We start from the raw sequence: 24993 nt of genomic DNA, 5'->3' as shown, positions 1-24993 counted from the left end.
GTTGAACAATTTCTTCATCAGATGCACCTTGTTGTTAGCCGAAGGCTTCTCATACATGCTTGACAAAGCCTTCATTAGACTTGCTGTGGTCTTCTCCTTTACAAAGTTATGTGCAACTGATTTTGACAGAGATAACCTGATAAGTGCTAGGGCTTTACGATCAAACAGAGCCCAATCGCTATCATGCATGTCGTCAGGTTGTTCTTCTAAAAGAGGTTGATGAAGATCCTTCCCATAAAGAATATCTTCAATCTGTACCTTCCAATATCCAAAATCTTTGCCATTGAATTTCTTGATTCCCATATTTCCTTCTTCACTGCCATCGCTCCCACTCGAACCAACGGCTCTGATACCAGTTGTTAGGAAATTAATCCTATTTCCCAAGACCCGTGAGATGCGAAAAATAAGAAGAATACAAAATAACAAAGATAAGCAATCACACACAACACAAAGATTTAAGTGGTTCGGCTTAATAAGCCTACATCCACTGGAGGAGACGACCAAGAGAAATTCACTATCAAAAGATGAGTACAAGAGAGTAACAGGGCGAGAAAACCACTCAAACCCAAAGCCCCAAATACACCTAATTCTCACTTTACCCATAGGAGAATAATAACAAAAGGGAAAAACAAACTCTCTCTTTTTCTTGCTCTCACCTTTTTTTTTCTCCCAATTGTTTTTGGCACACAAAAACACAAAGAGCTCATGCCTTTATATACTTAGACAAAGTCGGTGCTTTCAAAGACCCAATACAACACGTATTGAAGAGATTTCCAAGAGCCAAGAGAAGACCCAATCGCGTTGGACAAAGACTCCAACTTCAACTATGAAAAGGGAACTCCAAACCTTGTATAACACAACAAAACCTCTTGGGTCCCACCCCTAGATTCAAGGCACATGTTCCCAAAAGAACTACCCAAGTCCAGCTGCAGGCAAGTTTCACTACCCATTTAGCTCGATTAAACTTTTGTTGGTTCTCATTTCGTTTTGTACATTTTCGTTTTTTATTTTTATTTTTATTTTCAGTTCATCGTGTTCATGTGCATTTTGGATTTTATTTTCTTTTATATAGTTTTGTTCTTCATGTTCATTCCTTTTATAAACCATATTTCCATTTTGAATGTGTTAAAGAAAGTTGCTTTAAGGATATGTTGTTGATAGAAATGATTGATTCAAATATTTTAATACCGATGAAACTCCCTCTTAACGAATGAGACCCAATACGTATAATATTTTAATTATAATAAAGGTAAACTGTGATAATTAAGGTTTAAACTCACTATCACTATTATAATACCATGTTACTACTGTTTGTCCTAAAAGTGTAAGTGGATAAAAAAATAATTTATTTAATAATTTAATTAATATTTAATCATCTTGAAGAAAAATATTTCCTGGGGGATTTTTTATTTTTTATTTTTAAGTCAAGGCTTAAGCATTTTATTTATTTATTTAAAATATAGCTATAGAGGGCAAGGTACAAGTTACAACTTCCAGGTAAAAGAAAAACCGAAAAAGGAAAACCCTTTGAGACGAATAGAACTTTTGATAAAATTGATAATACCCTTTTGACAGGAAGATTTTTCTCCAACCATTTTCGTTATTGAATTATATGGAGACTTATGGGTTTTCCTTTGGTCATGAGTTGAAAGCGATTAAGGATTTATCATCATTATAATTATATTTTCAACTTTTGTATGTTTAACTAGGTGCCCACATTCAGGAACGGAACTCCAATTTTTTATTGGAGGGGCGAAAGCATTAACGAGGGGTCAAGCCTAATTTTGATAGAGACCAAATTAATTTTTAGACTAGTGTGTATATATATATGTATTACTATATAATATGTAATTCAAAACAAGGGGGTTGGGATGCTCTTCCAATCTTATGCTGGCAATTTGCTTGACATTGTCTCGTTGGATGTCTAAAACTCTATAGCACAATGTATGTGTTGATAATGCTGCAGATTGCACACAACGATGAAATTCCAATTTTCACAACAATCTTTTTGGCATAAAGTACATTGTAAATATGCCACTGTGGTCAAAGTAAATTAAGAACAACCCAGTATATTGAGACACTCCTGATTGCTTTGCTTTGATAGACTTTGTATTGTGGAATTATGATTATATTTATAAAACCTGATTTTTACGAGCTTTCTACTCATGGAAAGGGTGCTTATGTTTCTCCAGAGCTATTTTGATATTGTTTTTCTTTTGTTTATAGTGTACTGGGACTTGTTATGACGAAGTATTATGAACTTTGTTCTGAAATCCTTTTATTTGTTTGCTTCTGCAAGTGCACGGCTTACATGGTTCTGATGATTTTCATGTTGAAAACAGAGATCTCTAAGGGGTACAAAAGGAGGAAAATTCACTTTGAAGGAGAAGATTCTGATAGCACAGCAAATTCTGTGACTAAGCATGACGTATCTAAAAAGAAGCAAGAAAAGGCCACATCAAGGTTTGTTAATGATTCTGACCCATTTGACATTCCCAAGTTGCTGCAAGAGTTGGATACAAGTCCATTTGGAAGTCTGACAAAAGAAATAGAGGAGCTTTTCTTACGAAGGTCACAGCTGCCAAACTTTCATAGGCTTCACGATACATGTTCAGAAGTGCCAAAGAACCACTGTAAAGAGCCTTCTAAGTCGGTGAACCAGCAGGTCACTCATCAGGCACATCAAAATGTCATTAATTTAGAGCCTTTTAATGGTGGCACTGCAATAGCCCCGATTGTTATAGATCTTAGTTCAGATGATGAAGAGAGTCCACAATGGATACATGCTGCTCCAACAGTTAAAGATCTTAGTTCAGATAATGAAGTGAGGGGACAAGAAACACGCTCTCTGCCAACTATTATAGATCTTAAGTCAAATGATGAAGACAATGGACAAGGAATGCATTCTCATATACTTCAAATGGTTGTGCCGGAGCCTGTTGGGGGACTTCTCATGAAGGACTCCATGGTAAGTTTGTTCCTGCATATGTAACTTTTACAGTTGCAAGTATGATGAAGCAGACATTTTAAGGCCCTCTCTACCAAGGTGGTTGTACTAGAGACTTGGGATTATGTCCTCCTTTCACTAGGCTTGAGGCAGTTTGTTGTATGTATGGATAAGGATTACCCCTGTTGTATGACCATTGTTGGCTAATGACCAAATAAAAAAAAAAAAAGTTGTCACCATGTTTAACAAGCATTCAAAGCATGTTGACAGACTTATACTACCTATGTGGTACGCCTTTGTTGAATTAGGAAGATCTTTATAACCTATGCAAATTTATAAATGCTTGCTTTTAAGTTTCCTTTGCTCTATTATTTTATTGTCCTTTCTAAATCATTTTCTTCACTGTGTATTAATTGGTGTGTATATGATATTCTGGTTCAGGATTGTTTAAAAAGCATGGTCGGTAAAGTTGATATTAGGATAGATGAAGGTGGTAATGTTGATGCAGGAGATGCACTTGTTGAGGAAGGTGAGAATGTTGATGCAGGAGATATACTCGTTGAGGATGGTGGGAATGTTGATGCAGGAGATGTATTTGTTGAGGAAGGTGGGAATGTGGATGTAGGAGATGTACTCATTGAGGAAGGTGGGAATGTTGATGCAGGAGATGTACTTGTTGAGGAAGGTGGAAATGTTGATGCAGGAGATGTAGTTGTTGATACTGAAGATGAGGGGCTAGAAGATATACAAATCAAAGCTCCAAGAAAAGAGGTGAGAAACATGGCTGCTGAAAATGATATCACGATAGATAAAGGTGGATATGTTGGCTCAGGAGATGATGTGATGATTGAGGAGGACGAGAGCCAAATTTATCAGAAACTAGAACAAAATCTTCAAACGGATATTGAAGATGATGATATGGCGAGTCTATGGAAGGAGATGACATTCACATTAGAATGTTCCAAGGTATCTTCATTTGCTTTGTTATTCATGGTAACAAGAGTTTTCATATTATTTATCCATTAATCTTGACTTAAAAGATATAGACTAGTGCATGTGCCAATTCTGCAATTGCTTCATTTTCTTGGCTTTAGTAACTTAAGTTTGGAGCTTTGCAAATGTTTCTGGATCTGTGGTTGGCTTTTTGGTACTATTATTTCCAGTTCACTCTTGCTCATATCGTAACACACACACACACACACACACACACACACATAATATTTCTTATTGGATTCCATTTAAATGGCCCAAAATATGATATTACCTCTCCCAAATGGTATCTAATTAATTAATTCATTTTTCAATTATGAAACTAAATAATGTCATCCAATGTGCTAATGCTAGTCCATCATCCATTGGGTAATTAGCACATTCATGTTGGTGCAATGCATAGTAATGATTCAGTAACAATTGTCATTATATCCCTAGACTCAAATCTATTACAAAATAATTAAATAAATTATTGCAACACCAGCTTGCCTGCTGAGATTATGTTGGATGATAGATTAGTACTGAATGTGAGAATGTCTCTGGCAAAGCAAGGAAAATGACAGAAAAACTGTTATTGTATGTCCTTCTGAGTCATCTCTGCCTTGTATAAGCGCATTTGCAGCAAAGCATGAGTAATTATTCCCTGAAGGAAACCCTTTCATATTGGATTTATGTGGACATAAATGAGTTGCATATTGGATGCATTCCGCCATTCCAAGTGCCCATTGTCTGTGTCTGTACTACATAAGCTTATTTATGAAGGATTAAGCTTGGGGAGTGTTACTTATATGCTTGCAGGTTTTGAAGTGACAGACATTTTTATGAATAAGGTTTTCTGACTTTGCTGGTGACTTGAAACCCCTGCTCTGTGTGTTAGAATCTTCTTTCATTATATTTTTGCTAAAATTTTCAATTCTTCCTGGGTTCATTTTAGATTTAATTCAAGTTTGTGCTACTATGCTAGAATATTGCTATTGATCCTTCAACTGATGAACACACAAGAGAGAAGGCGAGGAACAGTGTGATCATTCGTTGATCCTGAGGGATGATATTAGCTATGATTGTCGTCGCAAAATATCTTTCTGCAGAGAAGTCATTGCCAGTTATTTCTGCTAGATGAAATGTCATTACTGTAGCTAAAACAGTATGTTATTTGCTGGTAGTTTAAGCACACTTCAAGTTCTTTTCTTCGTTTGAACCTTGTTTCCTGTCTTTTTCTTAGTTATCTTTATATTCTGCAAGTTTTCAAGTTTTTCGTATTGTTTATATTCTGGTTCTTAAAATTAAAAGTTTTATCATGTAATTTTGGAATGAACACTTATCTACAAAGTTCTGCCCATTATTATGCTTAAAAATTGACTCATAACCAAATCCTGAAAATCTATTTCCAATTTGAGGTGTATGTTTTAAATTACTGAAAACTGGTCACATCATTGTCTAATGCAAATGACTTTACATTATTGAGCATGATATTAATTTTAATCTTATTCTGCATTCATAGGATGCTCTTGTAGATCCTTTGTCTGATGAACAAGTGAGCGAAGGGGAGGATTGTGATCATTCTTTCGTCTTAAAGGATGATATTGGATATGTTTGTCGCATATGTGGGGTCATTGACAGAGGGATTGAGACCATATTTGAGTTCCAGTACAATAAGGTGAGGTTTGCTGTTGGTGCATTTGTTCATTTTTCTTAATTTTCTAATTTGTCAGCTTGGAATTGCACTATTTGCATAGAACTAAAACGGCAATTGGGCATTCCAGCTGATGGTCCTTTTTTTAATGTTTAAATACTTGCATTCTAGTTGCTTTTATTTTATGATTGAGGTTCTCTTTAATAGGAGGTTTTTGTAGTATACTTCATTTATACTAGAGTTGCTCCCCTATGCGCTTTCTAATAAAATTGATTTTTTTATTAAAAAAAGAAGTTATGATGTAAGTTGATCCATTCATTGATGCTCAATAAGTAAGTCTAGGCTTATTAACCTTAAGGGGTCTCAAATGGCCTGGGATCACGATTCACACCTTATAAAATAGAGGTCACAAGTTCAAATTTCCCATTTCCCTTACCTTGGGGCCAATTAATTATTAAAAAAAAGAAGAAGTAAATATAGGCATATTGGTTAATGGTTATGGAATTCATCAGAAAATGGATATGCTTGAACCCATATTGGGAAATTTTGATGCCTTATTGACAAGTTGTCTTCTTTTCATTACTTTTCTTTCATTCCAGGTCAAAAAGAGTACCCGAACTTACATGTCTGATTCTCGGAATGCTAAAGTCAGACGGTCATCTAAGATGGTTGGATTTAAATTTTCTGAAGATGATGTGACAATAAGTGAAATTTCTGCCCATCCAAGGCATACAAAGCAAATGAAACCTCATCAAGTGGAGGGTTTCAATTTTCTTGTCAGGAACTTGGTGGGTGATAATCCTGGGGGATGTATCTTGGCCCATGCTCCTGGATCAGGGAAGACATTTATGATAATCAGTTTTGTGCAAAGTTTCCTGGGAAAGTATCCACATGCTAGACCACTAGTTGTGCTTCCTAAAGGAATCTTGGCAACATGGAAAAATGAGTTCCAACGATGGCAAGTAGAGGATATTCCACTGTATGATTTTTATGCTGTCAAAGCAGATAATCGATCTCAGCAACTGGAGGTGTTGAAACAGTGGGTAGAGCATAAGAGTATCCTTTTCTTAGGGTACAAGCAATTCTCAACAATTATTTGTGACGATGGAGCCAGCACCACCTCTGCTTCATGTCAAGAGATACTTCTTAAGGCTCCTTCAATTCTTGTTCTGGACGAAGGGCACACTGCTAGAAATGAGGACACTGATGTGTTACAGTCTCTTGCAAAAGTAGAGACACCTAGAAAAGTTGTACTTTCAGGAACCCTTTATCAAAATCATGTCAAAGAGGTGTTCAATATTTTGAATCTTGTCCGACCAAAGTTTTTGGGGTTGGAAACGTCCCGAGCTGTTGTCAAGCGCATAATGAGTAGAGTAGATATACCGGGTGTGAAAAGGCAGTTCTATGACTTGGTTGAACACACTTTACAGAAGGACAAAGATTTTAGGAGGAAAGTGGCTGTCATACAAGATTTGCGTGAGATGACCAGCAAGGTCCTTCACTATTATAAAGGGGACTTCCTTGATGAGCTTCCTGGTCTTGTTGATTTCACTGTAGTACTGAACCTCAGTTCCAAACAGAAGCATGAAGCTGAGAAATTAAAAAAGTTGGTGAGGACGTTTAAGATAAGTTCTGTTGGTGGTGCTGTCTATCTTCACCCAAAACTGAATTCTGTCCCTGAGAATCATGCCCTAGCTGATCATATTGTGGATGAGATGTTAGAGAACTTAGATGTCAAAGATGGAGTGAAGGCGAAATTCTTTCTTAATGTGCTTAATCTGTGCGAGTCAGCTGGAGAGAAGCTGCTGGTTTTCAGTCAATACCTCTTGCCCTTGAAATTTCTAGAGAGATTAGCAGTGAGGATGAAGGGTTGGAGTCCTGGAAGAGAAATCTTTGTGATTTCAGGTGAATCAAGTTCTCAACATCGTGAATGGTCCATGGAGCAGTTCAACAATTCTTCTGTTGCTAAAGTCTTCTTTGGCTCCATCAAGGCATGTGGGGAGGGTATATCTTTGGTTGGTGCATCCCGCATAATAATTCTCGATGTTCATCTTAATCCGTCAGTGACTCGCCAAGCAATAGGTCGTGCATTTCGACCGGGGCAAACAAAGAGGGTGTTCACATATAGATTGGTAGCTGCTGATTCACCTGAAGAGGTAGATCACAACACTTGCTTCAAGAAGGAATTAATTTCTAGGATGTGGTTCGAATGGAATCAGCATTGTGGTTATCGAGATTTTGAAGTTGAGACTGTCGACGTGAAAGAGTGCGGTGATCTCTTCTTGGAAAGTCCACTGTTAGGTGAAGATGTAAAGGTTCTGTACAGAAGGTTAGTATGCAAATTCATCAGCATCGGCTGTCATGATCTATATATATATATGAAAATTTAACTGTTCTGCCCTAACTTTGATTGTATATATATATATTTTTAGGTAGTTCCTAGCATCATTCTAGTGCTGAGCAATGGAGTTGGCTGAAGTAAGGTGGTTATTCCTATTTTTCAGGTAAATCATCATGACATAGGTATATAAGGTGCTTCAATGTATGTATATAGTCTGAGTCTTTCTGCTGGATGACTTTGAAGCTTCATATTCTTCACGAATGTTCAAGACTTGCAGCAGGCAGTGTTGGAAGTCAGTTTATCAATGTTGTTTTTTTGGAAATTTTAGGCTTCTTTTTGTTATACTTATGCTTCTAGTTTCATCCTGTGAGCTAGTAGAACTAGAAACCTTAGCCAAATTTATCCAAATTGAAGGTTGGACAGGGGACAAAATCATTTACAAGATAGAAAAGATGTAAGTTGATTCTCTTTATCTGGATTCTTAGTTGCATTCGAAGCTCAGATCAACCCAATTAACAATTGTAAAATTTAAAGATGATGATAGCTTTCTCCTCGGGAATTTTTTTTTTTTATTATTATTTTTTTTTTTTCTGAGCAAAAGAAAAGGGCCTACGAAAAGAAAGCAAGCTTGGGGTATTGGAATCACCTCTTTACATTTTACAACAAACCAGAACCCATTAGAAGCTTGGATACCAAAAAAAAAAAAAAGGAAAAAAGGCCTCTGAAAATGTACCCAACTAAAGAAAAATCCTCCCGAGGGTCTCCCACTAAAAACCTAGACAATTCACAGAGATTGATTTACATATATATCAAGGGAGAAAGAAAAAAACCCTAAAATATTTGTTTTATCAACGTTCGACTTTTTGGACAATTAATAAAAGAGAGAACAAAGGTTTGCAGGATGAAACTTCATCATAATCATAGCCCTAAAATGCAGTGCTCTTTTTCCGCAAACACTTGCATCTAATAGGAAGCACAAACAAAATTAATCAAAGCCACCCAACAAAAGTTCCATAACTTAAAAATTGTCTCAAGAAAAGCATCTGTAAGATTTTATAAGCAATCTCTCTCTCTTTTTCCTTGTTGCCACTGTTGCCTCAGCAACAATTAAATCTCCAATCCCACCAGCACAATAGAAAATAGCTTAAAGAGGTCATTATCCACATCAAGCTATCAATCAGCCAATTTCTACTCATGTTTTATTTCAAATTACATCTTTCTTTTTCAAACTGGGGTAGTCATTAGTTGTAAAATTTTCCTTCCACATATCAAACAAAAAATATGTATCTTTACAAATATGCTAATCTTCCAACCAATGCCTTGATATATTACAACTGTGTTTTATATGTTTCCATATTTGGAGGACTGCAGTCTTTCTATTACTATTTGCAAGCAAAACCAAAACTCCCAAAGGAACACAGTCTGGTAATCGCTGTTCCTCTTGCAAGCAATAATAGTTCAAAAATCAACCATGTGGATCTGCAATCAGCATCTTCACACCACAAAATCATGCAGTAGATGGGAGGAACTGAACCTGTGTTGCTGGTTACCAGAATTCATGCATTCAAAATCTGCAGTCTCGCCCCCTACAGATGATGGTGTAGCATTGTAAAGTTGGTCCCCTCTCATAGTAATGAAACTTTGATGTGTCCCCCCAGACATGGGTAGGCTACCACCCTCACAGTGCTGTAACCCCAATGTAAGAGACACTCCACTCCCACCCCCGAACCTCCCCAACTCGGACATGTGATATGCAGCAGCAGCTGCCATGAACCTTTCACTGGCTGCATCAGACTGCACCATTGCATCAGGGAAGAGACTACAGTCATCCACACTAGGCCTTTGTTCCTCCCTTCGTTTCACTAACCCGTATTCATTTTCAGCTTCTCTACGGGTCCCATTTTGGAAACTGAGTACTCCAGTGGATCCTGCCATTTCTACATCAGGAACATGATCAGGTTTTGTGTCCATGAGTTGACCAGTACTGCATCTCTCGGCGGCTGTCGAGCTTGCAGTTTGTTGCAAATCTCCCCCTCTATCCTCAGAGGTCTTATTATCTCCTTTTGTTGCCTTGGCTGCATTTTCAGACGAAGAATTAGAGTCCATCTCAGCATCTCCAGTCTCTTCTTTGTACATCTCCTCAACCATGGGCTTCCAAAGACGCACTCGCGCATTTATAAACCAGTTTGATACCTGAGCCAGCTCAAAGAAGTCATCAAATTAAGAAAGATGAAACCCATACAAACGATGCATAGCCATTTAAGGCATGATATATTTTCACTTATAATAAAGACCTAGACCAAAAAAAAAAAAAAGAAGCCAAAGCAGTACATGATAATTCTTCTTTTACTTCTGGATCCTTTAGTAGTACTGGTATAAGTTTATATCATTATATATTACCTGCACAAATAGCTACGTATTGAAATTGAAAAAAAAAACAAAAAAACACACATAATACTCGATCTCTTTTTGGTGTGTCTTTTCTACGGACAGCCAATGCTTTGGTTACTACTTATAATAGAACAAAAACAAACACTATTTTTCTTCTCGAACAAAGCTCGATCCTGAATCAAGTTTATTCCCCAACCTCTTTCTGCATTATTCCTAATGTCCTTAGCCACCCTACCACTGACTTCTCCACCAATTCTCCTAACTAAGTCTTTTTTTTTTCTCTCTTCTCTCTTTCAAGAGGGTACAATTTTCAAATGGAGTATATATGGAAACTCTATGGGATTGAAGGAGTCCTGATTTTCCTTACTTATGAACATAAAGCACCTCATATTCTACCCCACAAATTGCTAGAGAACAAAATTAGATGGTTTATACCTGACTTCTAGTCAACCCTGTCTGCCTTGCTAGCATGATCTTATCAGAATCCTTTGGATAGCTGGCAAAAAAAAAAAAAAAACATAAATTCAGAAATTAGTTTGAATAAGGCACTAAAAGATCTTGCAAGAAAATTTGAAATTAAGGGGGGTGGGGAGGAGTGCAATGTCAAGAGGGTTTACGGATGAAGGAAATGCTCAAACAGCCAAGCACGAAGAATTGAAACCGAGCTTTCAGGCAGCCCCCTTTGTGGCCTCCAGGCATGTTGCTGCATCATACCAAGCTGCTGAAGAGCCCTCTGTTGCCTGAGTTGCTGGTCCACATAACGGAGGCGAGTTATTCCAACTCCCTTGCCGCTTCCTGAAGTATCTTGCTCCCCGAGGCTTTTACGGGTTGCTTGAATCTGGCCAGTGATTGCATCATGCAAGCACCGAAAGTGGCGGGAGATAGTCTGGAGGGCAAGTGCTGTATATGGTTTAGCTGCCCCACAACCCGCAATCACATCGAATGATGACACTACAATCTGCATCTGATGATAATACTGTTTGTACCTTCTATCAACCTGTGCAAGAAAGTGATCACCATTAGACTTGTGGAGAAAACATGTTCTCAACTCCTGCAAAAATTATGGAGATAAGGATAAAAACATTGGAATGCATCTTAGGTTAGTTGACTTAAATGTAAGCGACTATCCTGGGAATGAACTGTAGCCTATGCATTAGAAAGCACAAATTGTTGACACAAATGTATTACATTATACAAGAGAGACTGTAAAAACACACAGGGCGGCCAAATAAATTTAGATGAACTCCTCATAGTTTAATCAAATATATCTATCTCACACAGACACAAAGATACAAAGGAAAAGAAACTCAAATAGCACAGTATCTATCGGAAATAGGATGAAAAGAACTATGCGGTGCATAACTTTCATGTATCCAATGCAACATTTTTTAAGAGTACCATTGTCTTGGGAAGTTTATGTGAGAGGCTTAAGTAACTTACTACAGTTCAACAGAAAAAGGTTCAGTGCGGCCACCAATTATGGCCATCCAGAATTACTAATTAAGAGTATGCAATTAAATGCAGTCTATAGATCAGTAGAACACCCTAAGAAGAGCAAAACAGCAATCTAAGCTCTTTTACAGAATACACTTGGAATGAGAAATAATCACTCAAGTTTCACCAGTAACAGCCAGAAGAAACAACTCCATGAACTTGCAAAAGATCAAGAGAACTGAAACACGGTCAGGAAAGAAAGAGCTAATGAACTCCAAGAAAACATTGTATTACAAATCAAACCAGCCCCATCTCCCCCATGTAGCCAGCTTATTAAAGAACTATGAGCAAAGTACTACATAATTAGGCTTATCTTGTTGCAAATAGCCTCCCAATTGACAGTCACTGACATTGGGAATACATCATCTTAAAATCATTACTGATAATCCTGGGTAAACTCAAGGAATATAGCTTCAACTAGTGGTCTTTCCCTTCTGCATCAGCAGTCAACAACAATTTCAATTCAATGGGCAATTGTACACCACATGCTTTGTTGTACGTTATAGCAAAACAAAAAGGAGGTGGGAGTTGGAAAAAGGCAGAAACCCTGAGACACGCCCCCAAATCCCACCAACATATCAACTGGTAAATGAGGAAAGCCAATCATTTAATACATGCATCCTTGTTCTTTACATAAAAATAAAGCTTACTCATGATGAAAATTATCAACTCAAATACTTGAGTAAGAAAAGGAGTAATTCATATTAGATGCATAAATAAATTCCATGCGGCACTAGCTAATTTCCTATATTACCATATTCTCAAATTATTGTCAATTAAGACAAGCATGGAAACATCCTAAATTAGCATGATGAATGCCACAGATGAACATGGTACTTACTTTTTCTTACCCTTTTGTTGATTTCAGTAAACACCTCAGTATGTATAGTACACACTTCCATGGTTAATAAAAAAATCAAACAGTAGAAAATAAGATTTATGATGAAATGCAAGGCACCGGGTGGTTCCGTAAAATGATTTGTTGGGAATTAAAGTACCTAACAATTTACAAACCTGCAGTTGGGGTTGTGTAAAGTTGACAGGAGCAAATAAATGGTAAATTAACTACCACTATTAACAGGGAGTAGAACAATGCTCCCATAGGGAATATTACACTTAATTTTCATATAATTTTAGAAATTTTGCATGTTAGTAGTTTGTATTCTACCAAGAAATTCAAGCAATAATAACAATACTAATAACATAAAAGAAGAGCTAGACCATTTTATCTACTCACTGGTTCCTGCAGGTAGGCTGACATTGTCACCTTTATCCAATTTATGGATATGAATGGTACATATAGGTAAGTTGTCACAACAGAAAAGCCAGAACATTTTCATGTTAACATAAGTTCGATGGTTTAACTGTCTGAAAATTTAATCCTTTAATGATCGATAGAAGGTTCCTAAATCCCACATCCTTCAGGAAGCGCCACTAGACAATTTTATTTTTCAACCTTCTTAGAAAGTTAAGAAAATCCGATAAGATCGCTGTTTTTAAGCATCCAAAACATTAGATGACAAGGTAGGATGCTGTTAACCATGAAATACCAACACATCTCCCCAGACTCATTTGAGACAAATCACCTTTTGTGGCTGTTACGTCATCAGTTGTCTAAAAAAATTATCGCGATAAGAAATAGTAATTTAATCATTTAATTAATAATCTAACAATACCCATCACGAGTGAACTCAAACACTCTCTTAATAAATGAGACCTAATACATGGAATATTTAAATGAAATAAATGTTAAATTGTGGAGTCAAAGTTCGAACTCAAGACCTCTGCTATAATACCATATTAAATCACCGGTTGTCCCAAAAACTTAAAGTGACAGAAAATAACGAATTTAATCATTTAATTAATATTATAATAATAACTAATATACCTTTTGTGACAAAAATGGTTGAACACCAAAAGGAAACGCCAAAAACTTGTATGCTCCTTGGTGAGATATAAATCTACCAACTTTTAGCGAAATCAGCATGTGATACTAAGATGAGATCCTCCAGTTAGAAAATTCTAAATTGTTTTGCTTGTTCTTTGATGCCTATCTCTCTTTGGAGACCCTCAATTAGGGAAAAAATATGATGACAAACATACTAAACTTTCAACATGAACATAGTTCATGGTACCATCTGCCTCTATCATTTCTTAAATATATGTATGGTAGGCTGGCTTTCTCTTATAAAGGCTATGCAGTGAGGAAAATTAGTCTCAAGGTTTCACATACATGCATGCATGTGCACAATTTTTAATCACAAAAAGTATATAGAAGAGGTCAACACACGGATCAAATAGAGTAAAAATTCATCACAGAATCTGGTTCACTAAATTTGCAACAAGTTTTTGAATGCTGTAAATTAATCCACTTCAATGAGTCAGATCATATACTTATCTCAGAAAGATACCTGAAAAACTAATTTATTGGTCTTACCTCATCCAACATGGACAATAGCTTTGTCAACTTGTTCTGTAGATCTTGTCTTTCAGCATGAGAAAGTTCACATGTGGGGTTACTGGCTGACTCTTGAGGGTGTGAAGACACTCCAGTTTCATTCTTTGATCCTCCGTCACCCTCCTTGGGACTCTTTATCTGATGCTCATGAGTGCCATCGGTTTTTGCAGAATCAGGCTGCTTTAGAGCTTTGCGGACATTAACCACTTCATCAAGCAGTAGTTGTGCTGCCTTGAGATATTTGGAATTGGGAATGGTTCTCACAACACTCGACATCCCATATGAAGATAAATCCCCTTTTAAATCCTGACTGCCTCCAGGAAAACTAGGTGGCAAGTATTCAGCATTTCTAATCTGTTCATCTCTAGAAGAGCCATTCCTATCACCACTATCATCTGACATTGGACTCAAGAAGGAAGCAAATCCGCGATTAGGATCCCGATATGGGATAGATGGCATTTGGATTCCTGATGGGATTTGTGTACTGAGGCTGAGGGATAATCCCTGACCCTGCAAATTTTGTCCACTCTGAAGAAAGTTGGCAGAGCCACCCATTGGGTTTGAAACCAGCATCTCATTTCTACCCTCCCTCCATGCACTGAAATCATGCTCCACAATGCGTGAGCCACCAAGATTTGACAAGATTTCATGCTGCTGTGGGGAAGAATTTGAAGCACCCAACGATGGGATTGCCATGCAGTTGTTTTGCTGCTGAGAATTCCCGGCCAAAGCATCCGAGTAAGACCCAGAGTTCATATACATCATCATATTACCATGAAGAACAGGTGCTTCAGCATACGAACTAGGCAAATGTTCCCTCAAATAGTGCATTGGCGCAGCATCTCTTTGATTATTTGAATTACTGTAAAAAGTCGCCATATTTTCCAAATCTCAAAACTTTTCCACCTGGGTATTTGATTTCGATTACAAAGACACCCGGGAACTGAAAATAGCCAATCAAGACAGCTTCCTGTTATTAACAATTCTTATTCTATCTATATATAAACAATGACTGCAGGAAGTTTGAATTTAAATAATTAGCAATCAAATTTTAGTCTTACTGTAAACAGGTATATAATTAAGCTGAACTGCGTAAGAGAATACCAGTCTTAAAAATATGTCTCAAAATAGTTTTCACTAATCACCTCTCATGCAATCAAAATATAAAAGAGAAGCAAGCAATTCACAAGAACAATATACCACAAGCAGATATCCAAGTTATTAATGCAGAAAAAAAGATCATAGACACAACACTCTAACAGTAGATAAAATCCTTAAATTTTAAGGGTTAATTATCAAAAGAGCAATCTTTGTTTTCATGGGAATATCAAATTCATTTATATGAACTTATTGGGTTCTTTTGAAAGAAAACTTCAATACAAGCATCAAAAGTGAGCAATCTTACAAAACGGTTGAAGGAAGCCTTTACAAAAATTCTGAGTAGAAAGTGCATTAAATACTCCATAAATCACGTTTCTCCACCAAATAAGCAAATATTAGCATAAACCTATTACATAAATGAGCAATAATGACCCCCCAAACAAAAAAAATCAGAAATAACCCAAGAGAAAAAAAAAAAAAATTAAAGAGAACCATGAATACGCATGAAGAAAAAACAAAATTTGCAGAACCCAACAAACAAAAAACCAAACAAAGGGAGGAAGAAGCAAGCAAAAAAGGAAGACGAATAACCTTTTAGAAGTCAGTAAATGTTGAAAAATTAAAAAGAAAAAGAAAGAACTCTTCATTTTCTTATCATCGCCATCATCATCTTATCCATCAGTAAAGAGAGAGAGAAAAGAAGAGAGAGAGAGAGAGAGGGAAAAAAAAAAGAAAGAAGAATCACAGATATTTATAGTTCAGAAGCTAAGACAATGGAAAAAAGAATAGAGAAATGAAAAAAGTCAGAGAAATGAGAATAAAAGAAAAAAAAAAACCTGGAAACCCGTTTCAATTGTGGGTGTTGTGGGGAACAGCAAAGCTTGGAGACACCAACCGATCCGCAGGAACAAAATCCTCCCAAAACTAAACACTTTCCGATCCCGAGACTCCCCCAAATACAACACCACAAAGCCTCAATTTTCATCGAAAATTTTATTCATCACTTGTAGTAATAATAATAATAATATAAGTAAAGAAGACCCAGAGAAGAAAAACCAACTGTTTTTTTTGGAAAAAGAAAAAAGAAAAAGGAAGGTAATAATTCAAAGAGCTCTGAATTTTCACTTTTGATCTTTTTTTCTAATCATATATTCTCCATCTATGATTCCCATCAATCCCCACGTGAGAATCACACATAAACACCTCTCTCTCTCTCTCGCTCTCTAAAAGTTTCTGTGAGAAACTCCAAAGAATGATATCTTTCTCTTTCTCTTTCTATCTCTGTCTCGTTTTATAAAATAGAATTTTCACTTTTCGAGCTTTCCTTTCTTCTTCTTTCTTTTTTCTTTTGGGTTTTGCTTGACATGCTCTTCTTCTTCTTCCTCCTCCTCTTCTTTGCTGGTGAAATAAGCGTTTGGTTAAGGAGCTCAATCTCTAACTACCAGTTGGTAGAACTAAACCCTCCCTTAAACCCACAAACCCATCTCTCTCTTTCTCTCTCAACCTCTGGCTGTCTCTCTCATCGCTGAGCATGGAAGGTCTGGCTTTGCTGCAATATCCACCATACACAGCAATACAGCATATTCTAATCTTTTCCTCTGTTTTTCTTGTCTTTTTTATTTTTTTATTTTATTACTTTTTTCAATTTTGAAGCTTCTTTTCAATTTTATTATTATTTATTTACTATTTGTTTGTTTCCTTGTTTCACTTATTATTTGATCGTTTATATCTTCTTTTTCCTTTTTGTTTTTAATGTTCTTTTTCAAATTTTTAAACGTGGAAGGCGCACCACTAGGTATAGGTGCCCATATTACTACTGTGAGATCTTGCACCGGGGTCCCTCTCATTTCATATATTTATGTTTGTTTCCCTATTATTAATTTATTATCTATATATATATATATATATATATATATTTGTAATAGTCAATATCATCCTTTGCAACTTGTAGAAGATCATATATTCTTCGCAAAAGGAATAATGTATTTCTTTTTGTTGAATTAGGATTCTCTAAAACTAGGGAGTTGGTGAGGTCTACTTGCTTTGGGTAGCCTAGAGTGCGAGGTCCATTTGTCCGAAGCAAGTAGGTCCTGCAACCCTCCTTCTATGAGTTGTTTGAATTAAAATTTGGATGCCTCAATTATAGGGGATCCCTTTATTTCAAAAGTTTTAAAAATTCATGTTTACTGAATAAGGGAGAATTACATAGATTAGTGGCATTCTGGCTTTATTTGATTAAACGTTTTATTTCTCTTGTCTTTTATTTTCACATTTTTCGTATAAAAGGAATAATGTATTTCTTTTTCTTTTCTTTTTTTTTGGCAGTAAAGATAGTTGTGAGGTCTACTTGCTTCGAATAACTTAGAGTGCGAGGTCCATTTGTTCGGGGTAAGTAGGTCTCGCTGCCTTCTTTTTTCTGAGCTATTTGAATTAAAATTTGGACGCCTCATTTGTAGAGGACCCCTTTATTTCAAAATTCTTTACAATCCATGTTTACGGAATAAGGGCCAATTATATAGATTAGTGGAATTCTGGTTTTGTTTAATAAAATGGTTTTCTTTTCTTATTAAAACACTTAAAACTACTTTAATCTTTATGTCAACGTCGTATTACTTTTTCAAACAAAAAAATATTATCTAAAAACCATTAAATAATCGGATGAATGTGTAAATAACTATTTTTTAAGTCATAAAAAAAAAAAAAATCTTTAAAGGAACTTCAAAGCCAATTTGAGGTACTAATTAATTAAATTTATAAGAAAATAGAAAGATCTAAGGTGCATAGCTTGTCTTACTTGGTATTGAATTTATTAACAATATGCCCACTTTTGAAACTTGAGTATCATATGCTGGAAATAGAAAAAAGGTAAGATTATATTGCGAATTTTCCATCATAGTGATGAGGATATTCTATGAAACCAAACACAACCTACGGAAATGGCCTAACCCACTAATTGGCACTACCCATCTTTAGATATATTTTTTTTCCTCTTGTTTTCTTTTGTCTTTTAGATTGTTAGAATGAAAAAAAAAAAGGCATCTTGGGTAGGGGTTATAATTCGAATCTGAGGCACAAACTTTTGAAAAGTAGTGGCAATAATACTATTCATTCTAGGGTATTTATTAAATGATTAATTGTTTGGCTGTGCAATGTCGCATGTCAAAAGTATTATTTTAAACAAAATTACGAAAAAGTACATTGTTTGGAAATACCTTTTTTTAAAAAAAATTGTAATTTGAAAAAATATTAAAATATATATATATATATATATATATATATATATATATATGGTTCCCAAGAAGTAGCTCAATCAGCTGTGAACCCCGCCTCATGAAGTGGAGGTCACTAGTTCGAATTCTCCATATATATATATATATATATATATATTTCTTTTCTTTTCTTTTTTTATGAATTATATATGTTGGTTCAATTGTTTGTTTTCATCCGATGGTGGAGAAGATGATTAATAAGAAGACTTACCATTTGGGTATAAATTTAATGCTTACTTGATGTGGGTTCGTTAGTTAATTAGTTGAAAAGCTAAAAACAGTTATAATTTAAAATGTTGATTTAACGGCTAAATGATGTTAATGTTTCATACAACTCTAAATTGAGTGTTAAATCATCAACAACTAGGCCCATCAATTACTTAATTAAAATGTCGTAAACTGTGATATTAAGGTTTTAATTATTATATATATATATATTTTTTTGACATGTCCACACAAGAGAAAGGAAAAAGAAATTCGAACTAATGACATCCACTTTATGAGACGTGATTCACAGCCGATTGAACTATCCCTTGAGAACTTAAGGTTTTAATTCATACAATAGCTATAGGTTTGTTCGTTAAAATTTTCGTTATTCTATCTTCTGTTTATACTTTTAAAATACAGCGTCCGAAACATTTAAAAGTACTTTGACATTTATGTCATATTATAACATTTCTTTTAAAGAAAACAAAAAACATCAGTTAAAAGTTAATACACATTAACAAAGGGACCCATAATTTTTATTTTTTTATTTTTTATTTTTGATGTAATAGTCCAAAAAATGTTAATTGTTTTTATACTTCTTGCAATCAAAGAGAATTCTACTGGCCAAAAAAGCAAGTAGTCGTTTTCTGATGATGGTATAAAGTGGGAAAACAGACTCATCCTGTGGCCTATGGACCCCAAGAAGTGATGTGGGAGGCATTATGGACGATGATGATGGGTCCTGTGATTCATGCAGCAAGCCACTAAAAGATATAAGTAAAAATAAATAAACAAAAGAGCCAAGTAATGACACTCATGAAAACCTACATGAACTTGATGCAAAATAGGAGTGAGATCTCCAAAGATATCATAAAGACACAATGATATCAGCTGGCCGATGTGAGAGAGGAATATTGATCAGAGCAGTTGAAGAACATATCAATATCGGTTGAGCGCGCTCCTTAAGCGCTCATCCCATAAACTTGAAAAACTAAATTGAAAAAAAGGGTTAAATACCTATAATTTTTGGGGTTTATGAACTTTATTTTTATCTTTTTGGGAGTTTTATTTTTATCACAGGACCCCCTTGCAGTTTTGATAAAGGACCAACTTAGTCCATCCGTTAGTTGACTGTTAAGACTGATACGTGGACCAATCAGATATTGATACATGGCACTTATTTAATTTTTTTTTAAATTAAAAAAAAAAAAAAAAAAAGAAAGAAAAAAGAAAAGGAAAAAAATTGGGGGTGAGCCACCCCTTTCGGCCATGGGGGTGGCCCCCATCTAGCCGGATGCCACCCCCAAATTTTTTCCTTTTTTTTTTTTCTTTTTTTTTTAATTTAAAAAAAATTAAATAAGTACCAAGTGTCAACATTTGATTAGTCCACGTGTCAGTCTTAACGGTTAACTAACGGATGGACTAAGTTAGTCCTTTATCAAAACCCCAAGGGGGTCCTATAATAAAAATGCAACCCCAGAGGGATAAAAATAAAGTTCCTAAACCTTATGGGGTATTAAGTATTTAACCCTTAAAAAAAATAAAACCCGAGCACCGTTAATGATGTATCAAATTGCATCTCACACCATCTAAATACATCACATCACATTTGGTGGATTGAAATTCACACCCAAATTCAACAAAAACATTACAACAAAATGTTTTAACGGTTTAACCTTTATTTTGGATCAAAATATTTTATCTTAAAACATATTAAGAACAAATCCCAAAGCAAAAAAGGAAGGAGGAGGAAGGGGGGCCATTTTGGCAATAAACAGAAGTTTGTGTACCAAAAGAAGAAAGGTGTAAAGGAGACAGAGGGAACAGAGAGCCTTGAAGTTGTGACGTGTAGGGAGGGGCATGATGAGTCATCAATGAATGAATACGGTACGCTTGTTGGAGATGGGGGCAGTACAGGGCCTTGGGATTCGCGGAAAAAGTGAAGAAACAAATCTAACGTTAAATAAACGGAGGGATCTGATTGGCGGAGGGCCGTGAAAAAGGCCACCCCGAGAATTGCTCTCATACGGTCGGTCCTATGTATGATTCCCAAGTTGGGTTAAATTTGATTTCGGGTTCGCTTTTCTGACACAAAATCCTCATTCGGATCCAACTATGTAATCATTGTACTTCGGTTTAACCAACCTAATTAGAGCTCCCGCCTCCCCCTCTTCCAAGTTCCAACTTATTAAAAAATTTCTTAAAATTAGTTGGAAGAAAAGAAATTCATTTGATGGGGTTTATTAAATTGATTTTTTTTTTTTTTGTGAACATTTTATGATTTCATTAAGCTTTTCAAGCAAAAAGAGTTAAAAATACTCTCAAATATTACAATATTTTGAATAAATTCTCCCGTCCTTATATGCTTTGACGATTGTAGGAAAGCCGCATTTGCCAAACAATGAGACGTCGTATTGGCTTAAGCTTTAGCATAAGGATAAAGTTTTCCTCTAAATTGGATTGGAGGAATTTCTTTCAACCTAATCTATAAAAATGATATATGTTCATTTTTTTAATAACATGTGAGATGCACATGAGTTTTTAATAAAATTTATTTCAACTTTATCCCTGCTATTAAAAAAAACATATGTACTTCACATGTTCAAGAGACAGATGTCACTTTTATAGATTAGGTTGAAGGAAATTCATCTAATCCAGTTTGAAAGAAAACTTTGTCCTTAGCATAATCAACATGCCATAAATTGAGGCTATTTGGTAACGTCTTCGAATCATTAACAAGATTGTCTTACCGACTTCAAGATTATTCTTCTTTCCGTAGCACTAATATAATTTTCAGAACATCATCTACCAAAATAACTTCCATGTTGCAAAAACCTATACTACAATAGGGTTCATTATATATGGTTTGGAGGAACACCAGCTGTAACCTTCTTCTCGTGATCTCTAACAATGATGCTCACACCCCATCTTCTTTTTTGTTTTATCAATTGATGCATCACAGTTAATTTTGAACACACCACACGGGGAACCATCTATTTTGGAATAAGTGTGTTTGGGTTGCGCGGAACATTGCTATTCACCTTATGTTTTGTGGCATAAAATCTCTCCAATATTTCCTTCACACTTCATACAACTTGGGCAGGGTAGGATGAATCACCACAAAATAAAAAAATAAAAAAACTCTTCGTAAAATAAAATTATTCCAAAAGTCTGCCAATTACTTCAAAGATTTATAATATAGATTATTATACTTATAAAAGTCGTTGTAAACCTAAAAACCTAAATCTCATAACCCTGATAAACGACGCGTGACCTAATCGATAGTACCAACCGAATTTCAAATTTTGTTATGTTGGGCCATAGGATAGGAGTGGCTTAATCGATTAGCTTGTATGAGTCACTAAAAACATGTTGGAGGCATGTTTGTTGAGTCTTGTACGATAATGTCTGGATTAAAAATCATATGGGGGCCATGGGGCCAATGGACAACCCCCCCGCCGGCACCAACACCTGCATAAATTAACCAAAATACAATCCACCTTCAATATAAAAAGCTGATTTGATATGATTTTTATATTCTACAATGTTTTTTTATTTTTTTTTTCAATCACATATATCTGTTTTAATAACTCAACTAATTCATATATTAACAACATATAATATGTTAAACAGCCAACTACAATTATCTTTTTCTTTTTCAAATTTTGAATTATTAATATAATAATTTTTTTATATTAAATATTAACAAATCAATTTAAAAATCACTCTTTTATTGTTTATAATAGATATCGATAATCCATTTTATCTTTTTTGTCAGATAAGTTGTATGCAAAATAAATAAATAAATAAAGAATGATAGTATTAATAAGCAAGAAATTAGAAACGAAGAAAAAAAAAAGAAGATCATGCTTTAGTTTGGAATCTGTTAAGATGTCCAATGTCCAAAAATGTTTTGTTAAATGTCAAAATATATTTTAGTTTTGTACTAAAAAAATTAAACTTTTTTTTTAAGCATGTCAAACGTCCTCCTTTATTTATTTATTTTTTGATAGATTTAATATTAGAAAAAAAAAAAAAACACTTTTTTGAACAGCATTTTATTTTTTATTTTTAAATGGAATTCATATCAGCCTCGTTTATAAAAATCATCATGAGCATAAAGCTCTTACAAGTAACTATAGCCAAATCTACGAGGTTACAAATGTCATAGATGACGTATTATATTCCAGACCTAAAACCAATCCACTAACCCATGACTAATTTACATATTAAAAAACAGATTTGTGTCAAACAGACTCGAACTAATGTATAAGTAGTGCTTATTCCTCGAAACTGAGGGTAGACAAACCCCCAATCGAAACTCTTCCTTCTCGACCCAAAAGCTAGGATAACGTTCACATTCACAACCTAATGGTTTGGACCATAGCAAATAATCCAAAAGGCATCACACATGCAGAGATTGAAAGGGGAAATAGCCTTATTACAAGAAAAAAATCAAGAAATAAAAGTGTACATGAAAATAAAGGGATTAAAACAGAAATACAAATAGAATAGAAAAAATCGGACAAACAACAAATGAAAACCACAACTGACGTGGAAGGTGACATTGAAACTCATTGTGGGGGGATACGAGGAAAAACTCGAGAGCGGACGGTGGGCGGCATTGAGATGTCCTGCTTGAATTAAACTCCAATACTTTAATGAAATGAATTGTTCATTAAAAAAAAAAAAAAAAAATTAATTGATATATAATATTGTAAATGAAGATAGGATTTGGTTAGCCCGTTGACAAGTAAACAGCAACGGTGGGTCACAATTAAAACCTAAATGACACGTAAGTGGGCATAATTACATGATTAGTGGGGGTTTATCTTCTGGTAATCAAACGTGGGTCCAACTTAGCTTCAGAATCAAACTATTCATGGGGATCGGTTCCATGCCTTTGTGACGTCATCTGTGACATGGGTGGGAGCCACTCTTAAATAATTCCACGTGGGTCCCATACCCGAAGCAAAAGTCTAGGAGTTTTTTTTGTCTTTGCCACTCTTTTAACCTAACCTCACTCTTGGCCACATCTTTTTTACGTGGAATGTTATTATAAAATGTATCATATTTTAATTAATTTTCTTATTTTATTTTATTTTATTTATGATATATCATTACTCATTAGAAAGATGAATAAATCATTCAGCGTGGGTATATTATTAAGGTATTAATGGGTGTTAATTGAAAAATTGACTAATTAATTTGGAGCAATAGTTTAAATGTGGCTCGCACTTTTTTATGAATTGTTATAAATGATATTAGGGCCGCTTAGTAAAATAATGCAGTACTTGAGCATTGCATGACGTGAGTATTTTTTTTTTTTTTTTTTTACATGTTCACACAAGAGAGAAGAGATAAATTCGAACTAGTAACCTACGCTTCATAAGGCGTAGTCATAGTCGATTGAGCTATCTTTTGGGGACCATGACATGAGTATTGGTGAGGACATTAGGATTTAGAAGAAGAGAAGATTGTAATACCTCATTCCTACATTCAAAAGAACAGAAAATGAATAGCTCACATAGAGTATGTAGATTATTAAGATATTCATGGGTGTTAAATTTCACATTAATTCCTTATTAAGAGACTGTTTATAATTGTGTTGGGAAATAAAACTTTTATATCCAAAACAACTTTTAGAAAAAAGCTTCATTTTTAAGATTTTTTTAAAAATTACTAGAAGTACTAATTTTTGCTCTCTAAAATTATGTAGTACTTTAATTCTGCATCATAGTCACTTAGTAATGCTATATGTAGTACTTTAGTACTGCATGACATGACTATGATGAGAATGTCAAAATTTAGGAGAGAAGATTGTAAGACTTCTATCCTACATTAAGAAGATGAATGTCTCACATAAAGTGTGTAAATTATTAAGGCACTCATGGGTACCCAGTCTTATATTAGTCTTTTACTAAGAACATTTCTATTGAGCTTTTTAAATAAAAGTTAAATTTGAAGAGAAAACCCACTTTTGTAAATTCGAAGAGCCACTTTTAAAATGAACCAAATATCAAACTCAATATATTTTCCTCTACTTTAATTAAATATTATTATTTTCTTATTTTTGTAATTATTTTTTTGTTCTTAGTAGATGAGAGAGAGAATGAAAATGAATATATAAGATTAAAAAACTAAATAACTTTCACTTTTTGG

General features: G+C 34.9%; 2 protein-coding genes across 2 annotated transcripts; one reads left to right on the top strand and one right to left on the bottom strand.

Moving 5' to 3' along the window:
• Positions 1–2920: 2920 nt before the first annotated feature.
• LOC132170620 (protein CHROMATIN REMODELING 35-like) lies at positions 2921–8383 on the top strand. Its single transcript, XM_059581664.1, has 5 exons — positions 2921–2968; positions 3389–3913; positions 5439–5594; positions 6170–7899; positions 8003–8383. The coding sequence occupies exons 1-5, from the start codon at positions 2921–2923 to the stop codon at positions 8004–8006; spliced, it is 2463 nt and encodes an 820-aa protein (XP_059437647.1). The 3' UTR covers positions 8007–8383.
• A 701-nt stretch (positions 8384–9084) lies between these two features.
• Positions 9085–16933, bottom strand: LOC132181780 (BEL1-like homeodomain protein 6). Its single transcript, XM_059595015.1, has 5 exons — positions 16192–16933; positions 14234–15197; positions 10920–11299; positions 10738–10798; positions 9085–10104 (listed from the first exon to the last, which is right to left on the bottom strand). Exons 2-5 carry the CDS (start codon positions 15131–15133, stop codon positions 9406–9408), a joined length of 2040 nt encoding a protein of 679 aa, XP_059450998.1. The 5' UTR covers positions 15134–15197; positions 16192–16933; the 3' UTR covers positions 9085–9405.
• Between the last annotated feature and the right edge of the window lie 8060 nt (positions 16934–24993).

Source organism: Corylus avellana, chromosome ca1 (assembly GCF_901000735.1).
Source record: "Corylus avellana chromosome ca1, CavTom2PMs-1.0".
NCBI classification, from domain to species: domain Eukaryota; kingdom Viridiplantae; phylum Streptophyta; class Magnoliopsida; order Fagales; family Betulaceae; genus Corylus; species Corylus avellana.
The sequence above is the reverse complement of the archived record's forward strand: the minus strand, read 5'-3'. Positions and strand labels throughout refer to the sequence as shown.

Coding starts and splice junctions, on each gene's coding strand:
- LOC132170620 (XM_059581664.1), top strand. CDS start 2,921: ATGGTTGTGCCGGAGCCTGTTGGGGGACTTCTCATGAAGGACTCCATG. Junction 2,969..3,388: donor TTCTCATGAAGGACTCCATG/GTAAGTTTGTTC, acceptor ATTCTGGTTCAG/GATTGTTTAAAAAGCATGGT. Junction 3,914..5,438: donor TCACATTAGAATGTTCCAAG/GTATCTTCATTT, acceptor CTGCATTCATAG/GATGCTCTTGTAGATCCTTT.
- LOC132181780 (XM_059595015.1), bottom strand. CDS start 15,133: ATGGCGACTTTTTACAGTAATTCAAATAATCAAAGAGATGCTGCGCCA. Junction 11,300..14,233: donor TATTGTCCATGTTGGATGAG/GTAAGACCAATA, acceptor TTTCTTGCACAG/GTTGATAGAAGGTACAAACA. Junction 10,799..10,919: donor TTTGAGCATTTCCTTCATCC/GTAAACCCTCTT, acceptor TTTTTTTGCCAG/CTATCCAAAGGATTCTGATA.